Source organism: Schistocerca americana, chromosome 2 (genome assembly GCF_021461395.2).
Source record: "Schistocerca americana isolate TAMUIC-IGC-003095 chromosome 2, iqSchAmer2.1, whole genome shotgun sequence".
Lineage (NCBI taxonomy): Eukaryota > Metazoa > Arthropoda > Insecta > Orthoptera > Acrididae > Schistocerca > Schistocerca americana.
Window position 1 is genome coordinate 982291895 of NC_060120.1, and position 20960 is coordinate 982312854.

The window sequence follows — 20960 nt, forward strand, 5'->3', positions numbered from 1 at the left end:
ACAGCTTAACAAGTAATTAAACTGGGATGAGCATACCACACAACTGCTGTCATTTCGTTTGTATATGTGTATTTACATTTAGCTTCCACGTTACCGCACAACCTCTGTGGTGTGGGTACAACTGCAAAGATCGATATACGTATGCATGAAGTCGGATTTAGGTTTATTTATGCCACGATGACGTAGCATGCACGTCACTATGACGCAGAGCTCTTCTCACCTAGCGTGAGATGAATGCTACCCAATGTATTTTAGGTCAGGGAAATCAGCACTCGTATTTTCATGACCAACTAAAAATGGAAAATCATGTTACAGATAACAGGATTTCTTAGCTATTGATTTTTCATTTAGAGCTGTGTTGGGTGTAATTAATTATTCTCTCTGTTTACACACACATTCTGTCTCTGAGATAGTGCGTCACATCTTTGCGTTGAAGTGACAGTTGTTGCTTAGGCTTACAATGTGTGAATAATGTAAACAAGCTATGGTAGATCTGAAAAGGGATCTCGACGAGTATCTCTTAAGAAATGACAAATCACAGACAAAGTTTAGTATCCCTGCTGTTTTTCCAGCCACGTCAGTTGGTAGGTGGTTTAAGAGATCGGGCGAAAATGACGAAGCACCAGATGGATGGTTTGCAGAAGCACAGAAAGATTGCTGTCCACGTATGGTTAGTATAGTATAATTTTCCCTATAATTCGTAATGAACACCTGAAAGAAGCGGCATTTCGTTTTAAAGCCTCCTAACTGCGTGTGCAGCGTGACCAATTTATCACTATAAGAATTGATCATAAACATTGACGCTTGCTATGAAAAACTAGTGTACCTTCATAAATGAGCTACAATGTTCATGAAACTTGGGGTACATATTACGTATTCTGATTCAGTTTCGTATCTGCTTTCAGGGCCGGATTCAGAGAATCACAGGATTTTGTTTTTGCCTCGGAATGGGTTGCCTCTGTTTCATCCTTGCTGCTATGTATACACCTGTTCTGCTCTTGAAAGCAAGAAAATTCGCACTCCTGTACACATTAGGCAGCTTATTTGTAATTAGCAGGTATTGTATGACCTTATTTAGCTTGTATTTAGTTAGAATTTCATTAAAGTGTGTAACATAATTGTAGTAAATAAGTGGGAGGTAGCCAATACAGCTCTCAGACCAAAATCATTATACAGTGAAGGAACAGTATTAGTCTGCAATCATTATTTGTCACTATCATATGTACGATGTTGTATGAATTCTGTGGATATGATTATAAAAGAATCACGGAGATTAGATTTTGTTATTGTTCTGATGGTGTTACTTATGTTTAGTAAGCTACATTGACTTGATGTTTTACACACCTGAATACAATGTGTGTAAATGAAACTGGCCATGAGTAAACCTTTTAGTTCAATAACGCTTATCTCGGACATTACATTCCTTGAATGGTGGAAGTATCCCTTCTGTGCTGGGATTGAGTTGTACAAACTGTGTTTGCCTTGATGCTGTGTGTCTGGTTCTGTGTAAACATTATCAATTAGTTTCATGTTTGTGCTAAATAATACTATTAACAGATATGTACATTTGAGTTGAATTTCTCATTGTTTTTCCCTCCTATGGTAGCCCCTTTGTTTCTTGTTGCTGTTTAAAGGAATTTGTTACAATAGTTCGCACAAAGATTTGGTATGAAGTAAGGGGTGTAGCAAACAATATCACTATATTATGGGAAGTTTGGTGTCAAATGTGAAGTAGATTGTGTCTGTTATATTTTTCTTGGGAATTAATAACCACTTCACCTCTATTTAGTCCTTTATTATTGAATCACTACCAGTTTCATGTCACTAATATCCACATCTTCAAGTGAACATATGACACCTGAAGATGTGGCTTTTAGTGCCATGAAATTGGTAGTGATCCAATAATAAAGGACTAAATATAGCTGAAGCGGATACCAACACCTAAGACGATTATTACCATAGCAGTGGTTGCGCTACCTACAAGTCTGCCTTTTACATTTTTTTTTTGCCAGTGTGTTTCAGATATCTTCGTGATTTTATTAAAAATTTGTTTCATTCTTTTGTGGTATAACAGTTGAGTTTTTTGTTGGTTGGTAGACTGGTCACTTGGTTGCCACATGTGTTGTTGTATATAATGATGTGTAAAGTTTATTTAGAGTTATTGTCATTATGGGGCCCGTTATTAGTAATATAGTAGAGTCAGAAAAAGAGTGTCCCTGACAGCTGGCAGTGCTCTTGCCAGGTTTAAACTGTGAAACACAAATGACTGTAGGCAAAAACAGTAGGCCTAATCGTCTATAGAGCTGCTACAACACTGAAATGATGCGATAAAGATATACACAAAATTTTTTTACAAGGTAGGTTCAGGTAGAAGTGTGGAGCAGACATAGAAAGTCCTTTGGAACTGTCAGGTATCTTCTTTTGCTGACTCGACTACAGCGTCATTCATTGTCTGATTCCCTTCCTCTGGAGCAGATTCAGAGAGAGGGGTAAATATTTACTTCCACAGTTTCAATAAACCATTTTGCTGATGTGTTATACAGTGACAAAAAGAATTGGCTGGTGTTTTAGAAGCACCATGTGAAATGTCTTTGCACTGTAATCACAGGATTACACTTTGCAAACTTGAGAACACAAAATTATTTCTGTTGTGGAGTAGTCATTTTAAACATATGACAGTTACCAAGCAAGACAGAAGACAACTGACATCTAGCAGCTATTAATGTAAACTAGACTATATATTTGTTTCTCCAGTAACCAAGTCGAGGCACAGCAATCAAGAGTTTAGACAAAATAATACTTTGTAATATGTGTATTCTTTTTGAAACACCCTGTAGAGTTGCAAGTTATTAATATATATTAAAAACGATAAGGGACCAAGACTGAACCTTATGGGACCTCATTCTTGGTACCTCCCCCACTGGAGAAATCTGCTGATTTTTGGGCACATCATGCAAACTGTTTATTTCGGCCCTCTGTACTCTTCCAGTTACCTAAATATGAATTTAACCAATCGTGTACTGTCCCACCCATACCGCAATACTTAAGCTTATGTAGAAGAATTCCATGATTTACGCAATCAAGAGCCTTTGAGAGATCACAGAAAACACCAGTTGGCGATATTTTGTTATTCACAGCATTTGATATATGATCAGTGAAAGCATATACAGCATTTTCTGTTGTAAAGCCTTTCTGAAAATCAAATTATGATTTTGTTAGTACTTCATTTTTATAAATGTGTAAATCTACTCTTGAATACATTACCTCTTCAAGAATTTGGGACAAAGCAGTAAGAAGTGCGGTTGGGTGGTAGCTGTTGGCATCAGCCGTATCCCCATTTTTAGGCAATGGTTTAACAATATCATATTTCAATCTCTCAGAAAAACTGCTCTGTTTCAGTGAGCTATTACACATGTGACTGAGAATCCTACTTATCTGTTGGGAACAAACCTTTAGTACTTTGTTGAAGATGCCATCAATTCTGTGAAAGCTTTTACATTCCATTGAGTTTATTATTTTCCTATCTTTAGAAGGAGAGACAGGCAGAATTTTGATTTTATCAAACTACATTGGTATTGTCTCTTCCACATACAGCTTTGCCTTTTGCTATGAACATGTGGATCCTCTTTTCAACATCTAAAAAATGATTATATTAAAAATATTTTCAACCTTTGACTTCTTGTTAATTAACTTTTCCTTCAGTTTGATGGTAATAAAGTCTTCTTGTGCTCTTGGTTGCGGTTTTTCTTTTCTGCGATATTTCAAATTGTTTCAATTTTTTATCAGAGCTGCTAATCTCAGATATAATACACACCCTTCTAGACTTTTATTAATAACTTTCCTTAATATCTTACAGTATTTTTTATAATATTTGACTGTTTATGGGTCATTATTCTTTTTTGCTATTAGATACATTTCCCTCTTACAGTTATAAGATATTTTTATCCCTTCAGTAAACTTATATGCTCTGTCAGAATTATATTTCATGTCAGAATTATATTTCACTATTTTCGTAGAGAAACTGTTTTGAAAAATACTCACAAATGTGTCATGAAACAAGTTAGATTTTAAATTAGTGTCAGGTTCCTGGCACAACTCATCCCAATCTAACTGCTGCAAACTTTCCCTAAAATTTGAAATTGTTCAATGGTTAATTGAACACACCATTTTGGATGACTGTTTTGCATTACTGTCTGGAGCAATATCATATGCTGTAATTATGTGTGCATCATTATCAGAAAGACTATTCTTGACAGGATAAATGTTTATTGGATTAAATTTAATCTTGGCCTAGGAAAATATTATCCATCAGTGTGCTGCTTCCCTTTACTATCCAAATAAGAAAATCAGTAGCTGATGTCAAATTGAAAGAACTGAGTAGTACTTCAGTATCATTATTGCTGTCAAACCCTTTCAGAAAATGTACATTGAAATCCCCACATGTAATAATTTCCTTCCCTCTGTCTGACGGGTAGGAATCAAAATTTTTCAAGAATAGTTGAAAATTTTCCGTTAGAAGCCTCTGCAAAGTTACAATTATAAAATTGCCATTATTTGGTTAAAGCTCAGGGGCACATTCTGTTATATGTTGCTCTACACAAAATTTTTAGTTTCTAAGTTTTTCACACTATGTTAACCCTTAAAATATATGGCAACTCTTTTCCGTATTGTCTACTTATGTACGCTGAAAGCTTATATCCACTTACATTTAGCTTTTCCATATCTGTGACTACGCGATTTTTTAACAGACAAAGCACTTCTATTGCATTATCTGTTTCTAAATCTTACAGACAAACAAGAAATTCATCTACCTTGCTTCTTAATCTCCTGATAGCCTTTCCTTTCCTACTGAGATGCAACCCACGCCTAGTGAAATCCAACCTACTAAAAGCATCAACAGGAATCAAACCCATGTCTGACCCAGCAGCTGCCCGAAGCAGCCGAACCAACTCCATATTGACCCTCCTTACAGAGCTGTTCTGCTTGGGCTGATCATACTGCATGGAAGCAAGCACCAACCCAACATATGTATGGTTCATTGCAGAAGCTGTTTCTATATTTATTCCCTCGTGAAGTTTGTTGTAAATAATCAACTACAGTTCAAAATGAGCAGTTATGCAGTTATGTACATAATCACAATGACAGAAGGAAAAATACATTCATTACTCCACATTAACATTGACTTTCACACAAAAACAGGTGCACAGTGCTGCAACAAAAATTTTTGATAACGTACCCAGTTATATAAAAGGGTCAGTCCATAGGAAGTGGCCCAGTGATGGTTGCTTAACCATTTTCAAATATTTTAATTTGTTTATATGTGATTGCCCTGTATTTGAGAAGTTCAAAACAGTTTTTTAAAATAATTTATCTTGCACCTTTACTGGTTTGTGGCCATTTTTATTTGTAGGCGCGTGACGCTTTTTCAGTCTGGAGAGATTAGCGAAAAGTTGAATATGGGTCAATCCAAACGAAGTGGTCCAATAAAAATTAAGTTGGTTGCTTGACCACTTTTAAATATTTTAATTTTTTTTATATGTGATTACCCTATAATTGAGAAGTTCAGAACAGTTAAAAAAAACAAAAAAAACAAAAAAGTTACCTTTCACCTTTACCGAATGGCGTCCATTTTTGTTTGTAAGCACGCAACGATGTTTCAGTTTAGAGACGTTAGCAAAAATATGAATATCTCTGCACTGGGTAAGTTACAACCTTGCAATTGACATGATTGTTTTTCTAAAAAGTATCCTCTACAACATTGTCTATTACACAAAATACCCCAAATTCAAAAATAACCAGTCGAAATGACCTCCAATGTTTGGTATCCAAATTTTCAAAAATCCACTTTTTAGGCCCAAAAACAACAAACAAGGAGTAATTTATGAGAATCTTTTTTCCTATAGTTAGATATCATACACTACTAGCCCCATATAGAGCAAGAACACTTACAAATGTTTCCTTAATTTTTTATGAATTTTTTAAACTTGAAAATTATAATTTTTTGTGAAGTTTCGGCTTAGTTTGATATCTGACTGTGAACAAAGATATGAATTTATGAAAATGGGGAAATAACTCAGATTACTGTACAACTGATCTTATAGCTGTTGCCTATTTAAATGGTTTATTGTTTCATTGTAATAACATTTAATTGTGAATCTATTTAGTTAACACTATCACCCAATATTCATTTACTTTATTTATTTTTAATAATGCAACCCCCCAGTTGCTGTGGTAAGTTCAAGCACTGAAAGTTTCCTTAAAACATTTTTCATTGGTATCCAAACTTTCTCACTAGTAGATTTATTGAATAATGTTCTTGGGCCAGCAGGGTGGTAAAAATGCACAAAAACATCATTGTTTTCCAAACTTATTCTTTCAACCTCTGCAAGCCACCACTGTACATCATACACACGTGCCATTATGTCGTTCAGCGTTAAAGACAGAGATGTAATTTTACTGACACAATGATCCTCATAAATATCGGTTTCTGATGTTACATAGCATTGAACTAAGTTTTCTGCAATACCAAGGAATTTGTGGAAATGCCTTGTTCCTTTTATTGCTGTACAGTTTTCAAATCTGGTTGAAGCGTTGTTTTCATATGCAGAACTACTTCTTCTTTCTTGATAAGAAAACAGGTAATGCCTTTAATATTATCCTTGCAAAAAACATACATGTCCTATATCCTTGTAAAAAGAGATCTGTGAATGAATAAAGCAGCTACTACTACTACTACTACTACTACTACTACATGTCCCGTACTGTGAGAGTTTGGTCTGTGATTGGTCTTTGTAGGCTGGCTTTAGTTACTTCAAGTTTTGTTGTACCTCCTACTCCATCACATGCATTTTTACCATGGCAAGATGCAAAAAAGTGCCATTCATCCTCCAACCCAAACTCTACTTTGTGGTTGCACATATCTGAAAAATCCTTTTTGTTCTTATACTGACTATCACTTCCATCTGTAAAGTATATCAGCTTCTCAACCTTGGGAAAATTTTCTTTTATGTAATTTATTACATACTTTTGAAACACATGTACAGCCAAAGTGTTGTGCTCCAAGTAGTTGCTTAGAATGCAAATTGAAGAACTGCAAACTTCATCTTTCTCATTTTTAAAGTAGAGAATAAATAGATACACTGTTGCCTGGTCATTGACCCAGTGGTACCCTTGTATTGCATCCTGAATCACAAATGTAAAATTTTCTGCAAATCAGCTAGCACTATGCATTCAGTTTCATAAAGTCGTGCTTTTTCGTCCTTCAAATACTTACTTTGGATTTTAGAAACGTAGTGGGGCGTTTTGAGTTTTTTAAAGTTATCAATTAAAGATTTCAAGTACTCTTCCTGAGATTTAACCACTGTTATCATTTCTGCCACTGTATGAAGGTAATACTATCTGGCATTTCCTCATCATATTTGTGAAACAATTCAATAATGGTTTCCTTACTAGGGCATTTATTACACAAACTCATCACGCAGTCATAACAGTTAGTGTCACAGGCCATTATATCTAGCAACTCTTTGTAGTTAAGATAACTGAGTTTTGAACCCGCAGTCATCAGTTTGACATTTTGATTATATAAACAAACACACGGGGTGGTGAGACTTGATCTGTGGGGAGACTTGTTCCTCCCATTACTTTGGCCATTTTGGGGAATTATTTTTTTTTTTTTTTTTTTTTTTTTTGTTGGCATCAGTGTTTCTTGCCATCCACTTTCCATTGTTGTAATTTGCATCTGTGAGTTTAACTGTTGTTGCTGTCCAGTAAGAGGGAAAGAAAGATTTTTCACTGAATTAACTTTTATTTTGGTAAGTGAATCCAATTATTTTTACATATTAATTCTGTAGGAAATAATGCTGGTAACTGTTTCCCATAAAAGTCCATACTTTAAGGCATAAAGTATAACTGAAAATGAATGCTATTTGTAGGTTAGGGAGCATTCAAAAGCAATTTTGCTTACTTGTGTCTTATGGGGAGACTTGATCCTCAAGAACTTCGTGAGACTTGATCCACATATCAAGTGTCCCTGTTCAAATGTTTCCCAAAGATTTAATTGTTTCCTGGTATCACATTATCGTAAAACATACAACACCCAACAAATGTTATTATATAGGCATTTTATTGTAATATAATGCATTGAATTATACAATATGGATGAAAATGAAACTTAGGTCTAATAAACTAAAACAAAAAGTATCTTAATTTTGCTTTATATTGCAGAACTATGGGTCTTACATATAAGAGGAAAGAGGGAGTCAAAGCTAGAAAAAAAATTGACTCTAGAAGTATGGAACTTGCAGTAATGGCGCGCTTTGGGGGAAAAAGTTTTCGAGGAGCATCAAAAGAATTTCAAGTCCCACTAATGACCTTAAAATGTTATGTAGGGAAGCAGTTAAGTCAAGATACTGAAATGTTTTATTCTTCTACATACAAGAAGTCTGAGGTGTTTTCAGCTGAGGAGGAAAATTCTTTATCTGAATACTTGAAAACGGCAAGCAAATTACATCATGGCCTGAGTGCAAAAGGTGTGCTTGCATTTGCATATCAGTTTTCTTCTGAAAATAAAAAAAAAAAAATTCCTGAAAATTGGAAGAAAGAGGGCAGAGCTGGAAATGACTGGTTCAGAGGTTTCATGAGAAGGCATCCTGAACACTCTATTCGTACACCAGAAGGAACCAGTATTAGCAGAGGAAGCAGCTTTAATAAACACAATGTTAGACAGTTTTTTGATAATCTTCGCCAGATTATCGCTAGGGAAGTTCTTGGACCAGAATCTATTTGGAACACAGATGAAACAGGTCTTACTACAGTCCACAAACCAGGAAAAATAGTGGCTGTAAGAGGAGAGAAACAGGTAGGAAAAGTGACTTTTGCCGAGAGAGGTGAACTTGTGACAGCATGTTGTGCAATAAATGCTATAGGAGGCCACATCCCACCTTTCATGATCTTTCCACGTGTGAACTGGCAGGATAGGATGCTGCATGGAGCTCCTCCTGGAACCAGTGGTTCCACTCATTCCAGGGGTTGGATGACAGCTGATAATTTTGTTTGGTTTTTAGAACATTTTCATAAATATGTAAAATGCAGTGATCAACACAAAGCACTTATCATGGACAATCATAATAGGCATATTAGTTTGGAATCCTTACATTTTGCAAAAGAAAATGGAATTACTCTTTTGACAGTTCCTCCCCATACATCCCATAAAATACAGCCCCATGATAGGTCAGTGTATGGTCCACTGAAGGCATATTACAATTCTGTTGCAGGAGACTGGATGACAGCGCATCCAGGGAAAACTATCTCTATCTATGATATCTCCGAGATTTTTGGTAGAGCTTTCCCTAAAGCTTTTACACTCGGCAACGTGATTAGTGGTTTTCAGGTTTCAGGCATATGGCCATTTAACTCTGATATATTTACAGATGATGAGTTTTTGTCTGCATATACAACAGACCACTTACAATCTGTGGAAGTTTGTGATTCTCCAAAAGAGTTTGTTTCAGTATCAACACCTTCATCTTCCGGAATTAGACCTAGCCCTATTGGATACAGATCCTTTGAAGATATCAGACCACACCCTAAGGCAGCAGCTCGCACTACAACTAGACGAGGAAGAAAACGAGCATGTACCGCAATCCTAACAAACACTCTGACAAAACTTGAGGAAGAACTCAGAGCAAGAAATGCACGAAGATTGAAACCTGTGGGAAGACCTAAGAGGCTGAACTTTGAAAACAAGAAACAAACAAATAAGCCGAAAGTAGAAACTCCAGAAAGTGAAGAACTGTCTCCATGTGAGTTTGATAATGACTTGGAGAATTTGAGTAACAGTGATTCTGATGAAATTTTGAATGATGAACCAGGCACTGGAAAATGGATCATTGCTACCTTCCAAACAAAGAAAACTGAAAAACATTATGTGGGAGAGATTGTCAATGTTCCTGACGAAGAGAATTTCACTATAAAATGTGCAAGAAAAATAGAGGGCCAACGGTTCAAGTGGCCAGAAACTGAAGACACATGTAACATTGAAAGGAACCAAATTGTATGAGTCATTCCATCTTCAGCATTTTCTTCAAAGAATGACAGAGTTACCTGTTTCATTTTTAACAGTGTCAAATTTGAGGGCTTTAATATTCAATAATTTGTATGTTTGTCTATAATTTCATCATGTTCAATACTTCAAACACAGGCAACCATTATTGACTTTCTCAAGAAGTATACTTGTTTTTTCCTTGTGTGAATGTGCTTTATCTCGTGTATGATCTTGGATACACTAAACATGCTGATTCTAATTTTTTGACAATAATTTAAACTATTTAAAATATACATTTGATAACTTAGTGACTTTTTTTATGATCTCATAACATGTTTTGTAGGCTACAGATTGCACCTCAAGCAATGCCTCTAGAGATCATGAATGAATTTGTTTTCTAAAGTTATTATGTGAGTTTCTTTTGTTAGTAAACCTCAGTTCCTCTTATTAATCTTATAGACAAAATAAAATTTGGTTTGAATAATGAATAAATTGTTTTATTTACCACAATAAAGTGGCGGATCAAGTCTCCCCGTAAAAGGGATCAAGTGTCCCACATATGGTGAGACTTGATCCATTGTGCATGGCTTTAGTTTTTAATTTTTTATGATGATGGTAAATGGCAAAGGATTGAATTAAAAATAGGGACAGAAAGAGTTAAAAACTGACTATTTATTACACATTTTAGTTCTTTTCTGATGTTTATACCTACCGCTTATGTAAAAAAGGCATCAAGTCTCACCACTCTCCACCGGTGTGTTTCCCTGAGGATCCAGCCAAAATAAACCACTTAGGGTGAAGGTCACAAAATTTTGACCTTCCAATTTTGCATTAAGGATGATAATTTTTGAAGCTACATAAAGTTCATTTAAATTTGACAGTACTAGTCGTTTCTGCTTTGTTACTTTAACTCCATTTATAACAACTCTTTTGCTACCTTTGCAACCTGGACACATTCTACTGTTTTCATCATCTTCAAAAAAACCTGCTGGATCTTTCTGATTGTTTCTTCACTTATACCTACTCCTTTCTTCTTTACTAAAACTGGAAGAATGCCTTGCTCTTTCATTAATTTTTGGGTTAGTTTATCCAAACAATGAGAATGTTGAATTCATGAACTATTTTTGCTATTGACCATGAGTCAGGAAGCAAACTTAAGATTTTAACTTTTTTATTATTATAATGATAAAATTTTCAGCAAATCTGTCAGTCACATTCAGAATTTTTCAATGATTTGGTCTCAAAACAACTATGCATGAAACCCCAAATCTGACTGCACACAAGACCATAACTGGTTATACGGAAAAGAAATTAGGTATTAGGTTACCATCAAAGTGAGGGCTGTTCAATAAGTAATGGAACACTTTTTTTTCTATGGCCAATTTCAGCTGAAAAAAAAAAATGGAATTTGTTGTGGGACATGTGAAATATTCCTGCTTCATCCCCATAGTGCATGAAGCTCCAATAGGTACTGTATATAGCCTTCAAAACGGTGTCTTTAACGGAGGTGCAGTCCAAGCAGGGTGCTGTCATTGAGTTTCTTTTGATGGAAAAGTAGAATATTGCAGGTACTTATAGGTGCTTGGAGAAGTCTACGGAGACCTGACACTGAACTAAAGCATGGTGAGTTGTTGGGTGAGGTGTGTGTCACCATAGCAACAAAGTTGCACAAACCTGCCCTGTCTCCCACATGCTGGCCAGCCTCATATATTTGTAACTCCTGTAATGTTGGAACATGCAGACACGCTTATTCAAGTAGATCAGTGGATCACAATTGAACACCTGGCTGCACAACTGGACGTCTCTGTTGGTACTGCTGACACACTCGTCCACAATTTGGGGTACACAAAGGTGTATGCCCACTGTTTTCCTCGCTGCCTGACAGAAAATCATAAAGAGCCGAATTGCGTGCATGGTGCAGGCTGACTGACAGTTTTTGTCGAACATTGTCACAGGTGATGAAATATGAGTTCATCACTTCGAACCGGTAACAAAACAAAATCCATGAAGTGGTATCACACCACCTCTCCACCGAAGAAAAAGTTCAAAACCACACCCTCAGCCAGTAAAGTCATGATGACAGTCTTTTGTGACTCAGAAGGGGTTATTCTGTATGATGTTCTCCCTCATAGTGTAACAATCATTTCTGAAATGTTTTGTGCTACCTTCACTTAAGAAATGAATCCAGCATGTTTGTCACCACAAAAATATAAATGAACTTCTCCTTCTCCATGACAGCACAAGGTCTCGCGCAAGTTTGCGCATCCATGAGGAACTTGCAAAACTTCATTGGATTGTTCCTCCTCATCCACCCTACAGCCTGGATCTCACACCTTCCGACTTCCATCTGTTTGGCCCAATGAAGGATGCACTCCACAGGAAGCAGTATGTGTATGGTGGGGAGGTAATTGATGCAACAAGATGTTGGCCCTGACATTGACTTGTACAATGTTGCCATGTGAACATACATACCCTCCCAGCAGAATGGTATAAGCAGTCACATTGAACAGAGATTATGTTGAAATATAGGGTTTTGTAGCCAAAAGAGTGGGGAATAATATGGTATGTTAGAATCCTGAATAAAAACAACCTACCTTCAGAAAAAAGTATTTCTTTACTTTCTGAACATCGTCCGTATTTGTGCCAACCATCAGGAAACCAATACATTTTAAAATTGCTGACTAGAATAAAATACAGGACAATAGAAAATCAAATTACAGAGGTAGGGACTGAAAAATGGTTTTGCTTCTAAAAAAAAGTAATGGGTCTGTACAAAGAGTTCTGAGTTCGCGCTTAGCAATAAAAGGGAGAAAAATGAAACCAAATATAGCATTTGCGGCTCCAGAGAATGCATAAGCAGTGGGATGTGAAATACACTGTTCAAAACCATCTCAAGAATGGAGACAGCCAAAAACCAAACACATAATCTGGAGTGTCTACATATACCACATGAGGATAACAAATGTGGGAAACCAAGGAAGACAGTTTAATTTTTTTCACTTTTGTGTAACCCATATACCCAAGAGCAAGACTGTATGGACAGTAAGCGAAGATCTCCGAAAACTGTTGGATGGAACTGATAGCCTAGTTAGACAAAATAAAGCAAGGAGGGAAGTGGTAATGAGCAGTATTAAAGAAGATGCCCACATGCTTGCCACCAGAATTGAAGATGACACAGACAGAATAGGAAGAAAATTACTGTAAAAAGCAGTGTGAACCAAGAAGGCTTGAGAGATCAGAAATGGATAGTGACAGTATCAGATATGGGCATAAACTTATACCTGTAGTTGACCACCAGACTCACCTACAGATGTAAAAAAAACTTTTAAGTAAAACACACGTTCACTAGGACACAAGTTCCCCAATTATACTGTTATCATTAGAGGAGACTAATCATCCAACAATAATTATTAAATGCTTTCTCTGAAAGCTATATAGAACAGATAAGCTGGGAAACCCACTTATGATGAAAGTATATTGGATGTAATGACAACAAATAGACCTGACCTCTTTTAGGATATCCACATTGCAACCGATATCAGTGAAGCAACAACAATTACCAAAGTACGAAGGGCAACTAAAACAAGTAGAAGGATTTATATGATCAGCAAACCAGATAAAGAGGTAGTAGTGCCATATCTCAGTTAGGAACTCGAAACACTTAGCTATGGAGAACAACATATATAACTGTGGCTCAATTTTAAAACCATGCATGTGATAGATATGAGCCTAGTAGAAGGATCCTCTGTGGTTTAGTAGAAGGATCCTCTGTGGTATACAGTCACTATAAAGAAGTGTCTAAAGAAACTGAGATGGCTGCATGATAGTTGCAAAAAAAGCATCACTATAGCTAATGAGGTAATGAAACATTTGTGGCTGTCGAAAGGGCAACACATGAAACCTTCAGTCACTACTGTAGCAGAAAATTATTGAAAGTTCTCTCACAAAATCCAAAAAAACTTGCATCATATGTAAACACTGTTAGTAGCACCTAAGTTGGTGTCCAGTCAATCATGGATTAGACAGGAACTCAAATTTACGATAGAAAATAAGCAGAAATATTTTATTTACAAAACACATATTTCTGTGCTTGCTGTGGAGGATGGCTATGCTAACAAACTCATTAAAAGCAGAAATGCTTAGTTCTGTTTCCAAAAGTTCCTTCATACACTAAAATCCAGGAGTTTTACCCCCCCCCCCCCCCCCCCCCCCTCCTCCAGTTCAGCACTCACCCCACTGCAAAGATGAGTGATATAGATATTAGTGCCAGTGGTGTTGAGAAACAACTGAAATTGCTAAAAATCAAACAAAGGTCCATGGCCCAGTGGAATCCCTACCAGCTTCTATACTAACTTTGCAGCTGAGTTATCGCCTTTCTTAAAAATAATCTACTCCTGTAAATCCCTTGAATAAAAAACCATACACAGTGGTTGGAAGAAAACACAGGTCACACCTGTCTTCAAAAAGAGTAGCGGAAGTGATTGACAAAACTGCTGCCCAAAATCCTTGACATTTATTTGTTGTCAACTTAGAACACAGTCTAAGCTCAAATATAACGAGGTATCGTGAACAGAATGATGCCAGCCTGTGTGGATTCTGAACCATCAGTTGTGTTAGATCCAACGTGTACTTTCCACATATGACATCTTGAAAGCCATGGGTCAAGACAGTCAGGTAGATCATATCAGATATTAAGTGAAATTTGTGACTGGGTTGAAGATGTCTTGGTAAGAGGGACACAACTTCTGAGCTTGGATGGAGAGTTATTAAAAACAACTGTATAAGTAACTTCAGAGGTGCCCACGAGGAAATGTTTTTGGCACCTTGTTGTTCTTATTGTGTATTAATGACCTTGCAGAAACTATTAAAAGTAACCTTAGACTTTTTGCTGATAATACAGTGATCTCGGCTGAAGTAATGTCCGAAAAATCTGCACAAATATTCAGTTGTATCTTGACAAGATTTCATAGTGGTGCAAAGATTGCCTGGCAACATATGTTAAATGTTCAGAAGTGTAAAATTCTGGTCTTCATAAAATAACAAAACATAGGATCCGATGATCAAAAGATCGATGACTCATAACTGGAAACTGTCAACTCATACAAATAACTGGGTGTAACAATTTGTAGGGATGTGAAATGGAATGATCACAGATTCAGTGACAGTAAAGTAGGCGACATACTTTCGTTCATTGATAGAATACTAAATGCAGTCAGTCTACAAAGGAGATGGCTTACAAAAGATTCAAGTGTCGTATTCTAGAATATTACTCAATTATGTGGGAGTCAAAGCAAATAGGACTAACAGTAGTATTGAATGTATACAGAGGAAGGCAGCACGAATATTCACGGGTTTGTTGACCCATGGGAGAGCGTCATGGAGATGCTGAAGAAACTGAACTGGCAGACTAGCCCAAAAAAGCCTACTTACAAAGTTTCAAGAATCACCTATGTGAGAGATTGCAAAGACAAGATTAGACTAATTATAGTGCTCTCAGAAGTGTTTAAGCAATCTTTCTTCCTGCACACCTTATGAGAATGGAATGGGAAGAAGCTCTAATAACTGGTACAAGGATAAGTACCCTTCTGCCATGCATTTCGCAGTAGTTTGTGGAGTATGGCTGCACATGTAGTTGAGTCTCGCAGTTGCGTTCTTGCTTCCCAAGCATGTGGTCCCAGGTTTGATTCCCAGCGGGGTCAGGGATTTTCACCTGCCTCAAGATGACTGGGAGTTGGTGTTGTCCTCATCATTCCTGGAAGTGGCGAGATTGGACACAGCAAAGGTTGGGAATTTGTACAGGCACTGATAACCGCGCAATTGAGTGCCCCACAAACCAGATGTAGTTGAAAGCTTTCTCATTTAAAAGAAGTTTACTGAAATTAAATATGATGTGCAGTTCAGGTAGTTTTCCAATGTGAGGACATACTAGAATGAGTTCTGTGGAAAACTAATTCCCGTCATAAGGTTGATTAGTATTTTCTTTCTACCACCTGATACTTACAGCCATGGAAGAGACAGAATGTTGAGGAATAAAACCGGTTGAGGGACTTGTGAAAGTAAATATGAAAGACAACTTGCTGGCTTATAGGGTGTCCACAATAACTGTAATTCATGTGTTTTGCAACACTAATAATGAATCATTTTATGAAGGGTAAAGAAACTCCCTGAATGATGAATTTTTTTGCGTTGGATGAAGAAAGTCCCAGAATGTTTAGTAGTAGTAGTAGTTGTAGTTGTAGTTGTAGTTGTAGTTGTAGTTGTTGTCGTCTTCAGTCCTGAGACTGGTTTGATTCAGCTCTCCGTGCTACTCTATCCTGTGCAAGCTTCTTCATCTCCCAGTACTTATTGCAACCTACATCCTTCTGGATCTGCTTAGTGTATTCATCTCTTGGTCTCCCTCTACGATTTTTACCCTCCACACTGTCCTCCAATGCAAAATTTGTGATCCCTTGATGCCTCAGAACATGTCCTACCAACCAGTCCCTTTTTCTTGTCAAGTTGTGCCACAAACTCCTCTTCTCCCCAATTCTATTCAGTACCTCCTCATTAGTTACGTGATCTACCCATCTAATCTTCAGCATTCTTCTGTAGCACCACATTTCGAAAGCTTCTATTCTCTTCTTGTCTAAACTATTTATCGTCCATGTTTCACTTCCATACATGGCTACACTCCATACAAATACTTTCAGAAAACGATTTCCTGACACTTAAATCTATATTCGATGTTAACAAATTTCTCTTCATCAGAAACGCTTTCCTTGCCATTGCCAATCTACATTTTATATCCTCTCTACTTTGACCATCATCAGTTATTTTGCTCACCAAATAGCAAAACTCCTTTACTACTTTAAGAGTCTCATTTCCTAATCTAATTCCCTCAGCATCACCCGACTTAATTCGACTACATTCCATTATCCTCGTTTTGCTTTTGTTGATGTTCATCTTATATCCTCCTTTCAATACACTGTCCATTACGTTCAACTGCTCTTCCAAGTCCTTTGCTGTCTCTGACAGAATTACAATGTCATCGGCGAACCTCAACGTTTTTATTTCTTCTCCATGGACTTTAATACCTACTCCGAACTTTTCTTTTGTTTCCTTTACTGCTTGCTCAATATACAGATTGAATAACATCGGGGACAGGCTACAACCCTGTCTCACTCCCTTCCCAACCGCTGCTTCCCTTTCATGTCCCTCGACTCTTATAACTGCCACCTGGTTTCTGTCCAAATTGAAAATAGCCTTTCGCTCCCTGTATTTTACCCCTGCCACCTTTAGAATTTGAAAGAGAGTATTCCAGTCAATATTGTCAAAAGCTTTCTCTAAGACTACAAATTCTAGAAATGTAGCTTTGCCTTTCCTCAATCTATTTTCTAAGATAAGTCGTAGGGTCAGTATTGCCTCACGTGTTCCAACATTTCTGCAGAATCCAAACTGAACTTCGCAGAGGTCGGCTTCTACCAGTTTTTCCATTCGTCTGTAAGGAATTCGTGTTAGTATTTTGCAGCTGTGACTTATTGAACTGATAGTTCAGTAATTTTCACATCTGTCAACACCTGCTTTCTTTGGGATTGGAATTATATTCTTCTTGAAGTCTGAGGGTATTTCACCTGTCTCATACATCTTGCTCACCAGATGGTAGAGTTTTGTCAGGACTGGCTCTCCCAAGGCCGTCAGTAGTTCCAATGGAATGTTGTTTACTCCCGGGGCCTTGTTTCGACTCAGGTCTTTCAGTGCTCTGTCAAACTCTTCACGCAGAATCATATCTCCCATTTCATCTTCATCTACATCCGTTTCCATAATATTGTCCTCAAGTACATTGCCCTTGTATAGACCCTCTATATACTCCTTCCACCTTTCTGCTTTCCCTTCTTTGCTTAGAACTGGGTTTCCATCTGAGCTCTTGATATTCATACAAGTGGTTCTCTTTTCTCCAAAGGTCTTTTTAATTTTCCTGTAGGCAGTATCTATCTTACCCCTAGTGAGATAAGCCTCTACATCCTTACATTTGTCCCCTAGCCATCCCTGCTTAGTCATTTTGCACTTCCTGTCGATCTCATTTTTGAGATGTTTGTATTCCCTTTTGTCTGCTTCATTTACTGCGTTTTTATATTTTCTCCTTTCATCAATTAAATTCAATATTTCTTCTGTTACCCAAGGATTTCCACTAGCCCTCGTCTTTTTACCAACTTGATCCTCTGCTGCCTTCACTACTTCATCCCTCAAAGCTACCCATTCTTCTTCTACTGTACTTCTTTCCCCCATTCCTGTCAATTGTTCCCTTATGCTCTCCCTGAAACTCTTTACAACCTCTGGTTCTTTCAGTTTATCCAGGTCTCATCTCCTTAAATTCCCACCTTTTTTGCAGTTTCTTCAGTTTTAATCTACAATTCATAACCAATAGATTGTGGTCAGAGTCCACATCTGCCCCTGGAAATGTCTTACAATTTAAAACCTGGTTCCTAAATCTCTGTCTTACCATTATATAATCTATCTGATACCTTCTTGTATATCCAGGATTCTTCCATGTATACAACCTTCTTTTATGATTCTTGAACCAAGTGTTAGCTATGATTAAGTTATGCTCTGTGCAAAATTCTACCAGACAGCTTCCTCTTTCATTTCTCTCCCCCAATCCATATTCACCCACTATGTTTCCTTCTCTCCCTTTTCCTACTCTCGAATTCCAGTCACCCATGACTATTAAATTTTCGTCTCCCTGCACTACCTGAATAATTTCTTTTATCTCATCATACATTTCATCAATTTCTTCATCTGCAGAGCTAGTTGGCATATAAACTTGTACTACTGTAGTAGGCATGGGCTTCATGTCTATCTTGGCCACAATAATGTGTTCACTATGCTGTTGGTAGTAGCATACCCACACTCCTATGTTTTTATTCATTATTAAACCTACTCCTGCATTACCCCTATTTGATTTTGTATTTGTAACCCAGTATTCACCTGACCAAAAGTCTCGTTCTTCCTGCCAGCCGAACTTCACTAATTCCCACTATATCTAACCTCAACCTATCCATTTCCCTTTTTAAATTTTCTAACCTACCTGCCCGATTAAGGGATCTGACATTCCACTTTCCGATCCGTAGAACGCCAGTTTTCTTTCTCCTGATAACGGCGCCCTCTTGAGTAGTCCCCGCCTGGAGATCCGAATGGGAGACTATTTTACCTCCGGAATATTTTCCCCAAGAGGGCACCATCATCATTTGACCATACAGTAAAGCTGCATGCCCTCGGGAAAAATTACGGCTGTAGTTTCCCCTTGCTTTCAGCCGTTCGCAGTACCAGCACAGCAAGGCCGTTTTGGTTAGTGTTACAAGGCCAGATCAGTCAATAATCCAGACTGTTGCCCCTGCAACTACTGAAAAGGCTGCTGCCCCTCTTCAGGAACCACATGTTTTTCTGGCCTCTCAACAGATACCCCTCCATTGTGGTTGCACCTACGGTACGGCCATCTGTATCGCTGAGACACGCAAGCCTCCCCACCAACGGCAAGGTCCATGGTTCATGATTCAGAATGTTATAGCATTAAATAATGCTGGTAGCAAAGAAAAGGCATACATAGAATGAATTTATATACGTTTTTTGGCTGCAACCTGTGTTACATAAACCAGTTTCCATCATACAGTCACAAGAACTCTTATCTTCTGGAATGGCATCAGGTTTTTAAATTTCCAATACAAATTGTATTTCTATATTTCAAAAGTAAATTTTTTAAATGTGTTGTTATTAAGTTGAATTATAACAAGTTTTTGGTACAGTATACCTGTACAGTTCTATTTATTGCAGCAGCAGCAGCAGCAGTAGTAGTAATAGTAGTAGTGGTAGTACATTTTCATCATACTAATTATAGACTTATTTACATTTCAGCTTTTCATTTCTCTGGGGTCCTCTACATCACCTGCGGCATTTGTGTTCAAGGGAACGATTACCTTTTACCTCTGTCTACTTTGGTACTTTATTTGCAACACTATATTTTGCACTGCATGTTCAGAGCACACCATTCACTGTGCTTTGTGCTGCGTGTCAGATTGTTGCACTTCTATGGTTCCTCTTCAGTTACATACCTGGTGGTCAGTCTGGTATCATGTTTTTTACGAGGCTTTGCTCTTCTACTGTCTCAAGCACTGTCTCCAAAACACTGCCAGTGTGATGAATGTCTTTTGAATGAAGTGGAGAACATGTTAAGAAAGTTCTTGTGAATGTAAATCATTTATACTTAACTGACAGTGCCTATTACCAAAGCAAAGGAATGTATTTATTTAAATGATATTAACAACATATAATTTTTTAATAAAATCATGATGAGATCTATTTTTTTAAGAATGAGTGGCGAATGTACATATATTGTAAGAAGTGAAATCACTGATAAATAAATATATATTTCTTAGAAGTTACTGAATATTTATTTTCTTTTAATTGCAAGTTAATTTGGAATAATTGGTTTTTTTCCATGAAAGATTTCAATATAGTGTGTAAGGAATGTGTGAGAGAGAATATTTTGTTGAGAATTGATGAGCATTGTACAGCACACAAATTTCATTAACAGCAACTCCAAAAAAAGTTGTCATTCATAATAAGTAATGTTATTTCTTTGGGAGTTAAAAATAAAATAAGAAGCAGTAGTTTTCTGGAAAGGGCATTATTACAATTTGGGGTGTATCATGGCAAGAAACCGAAGAAAATTTTATTTCATTGAGAGTTATCTTGTGATTCTCATTTCATAGTACTCCATACAAAGTACACTTAGGTGTCTTTTTTTCATCTTGCTATTTTTTCATTTTTAAAAAACTTCTTTTATGATGGTTTAATTTCAAAAGATGCAACTGCAACAAGTTCTGCACATGTTCTTGGTGTTATATCGCCCTTTTCTATCCGTAAGTCTCTTGCAAAAAGCTGA

The 20960-nt window shown here is 37.0% G+C and overlaps 1 protein-coding gene across 1 annotated transcript; it reads left to right on the forward strand.

Annotated features, from left to right (window-relative positions):
* The first annotated feature begins 209 nt into the window (after positions 1–209).
* LOC124595307 (protein transport protein SFT2) lies at positions 210–20462 on the forward strand. The gene is made up of 3 exons (XM_047133994.1): positions 210–670; positions 906–1057; positions 19931–20462. The coding sequence occupies exons 1-3, from the start codon at positions 485–487 to the stop codon at positions 20211–20213; spliced, it is 621 nt and encodes a 206-aa protein (XP_046989950.1). The 5' UTR covers positions 210–484; the 3' UTR covers positions 20214–20462.
* Positions 20463–20960: the final 498 nt, after the last annotated feature.

Excerpts from the sequence above, each read along its gene's own strand:
- LOC124595307 (XM_047133994.1), top strand. The coding sequence starts at position 485 with ATGGTAGATCTGAAAAGGGATCTCGACGAGTATCTCTTAAGAAATGAC. Across the intron at positions 671-905 it reads AAGATTGCTGTCCACGTATG|GGCCGGATTCAGAGAATCAC; the intron begins GTTAGTATAGTA and ends ATCTGCTTTCAG. Across the intron at positions 1,058-19,930 it reads AGCTTATTTGTAATTAGCAG|CTTTTCATTTCTCTGGGGTC; the intron begins GTATTGTATGAC and ends TTTACATTTCAG.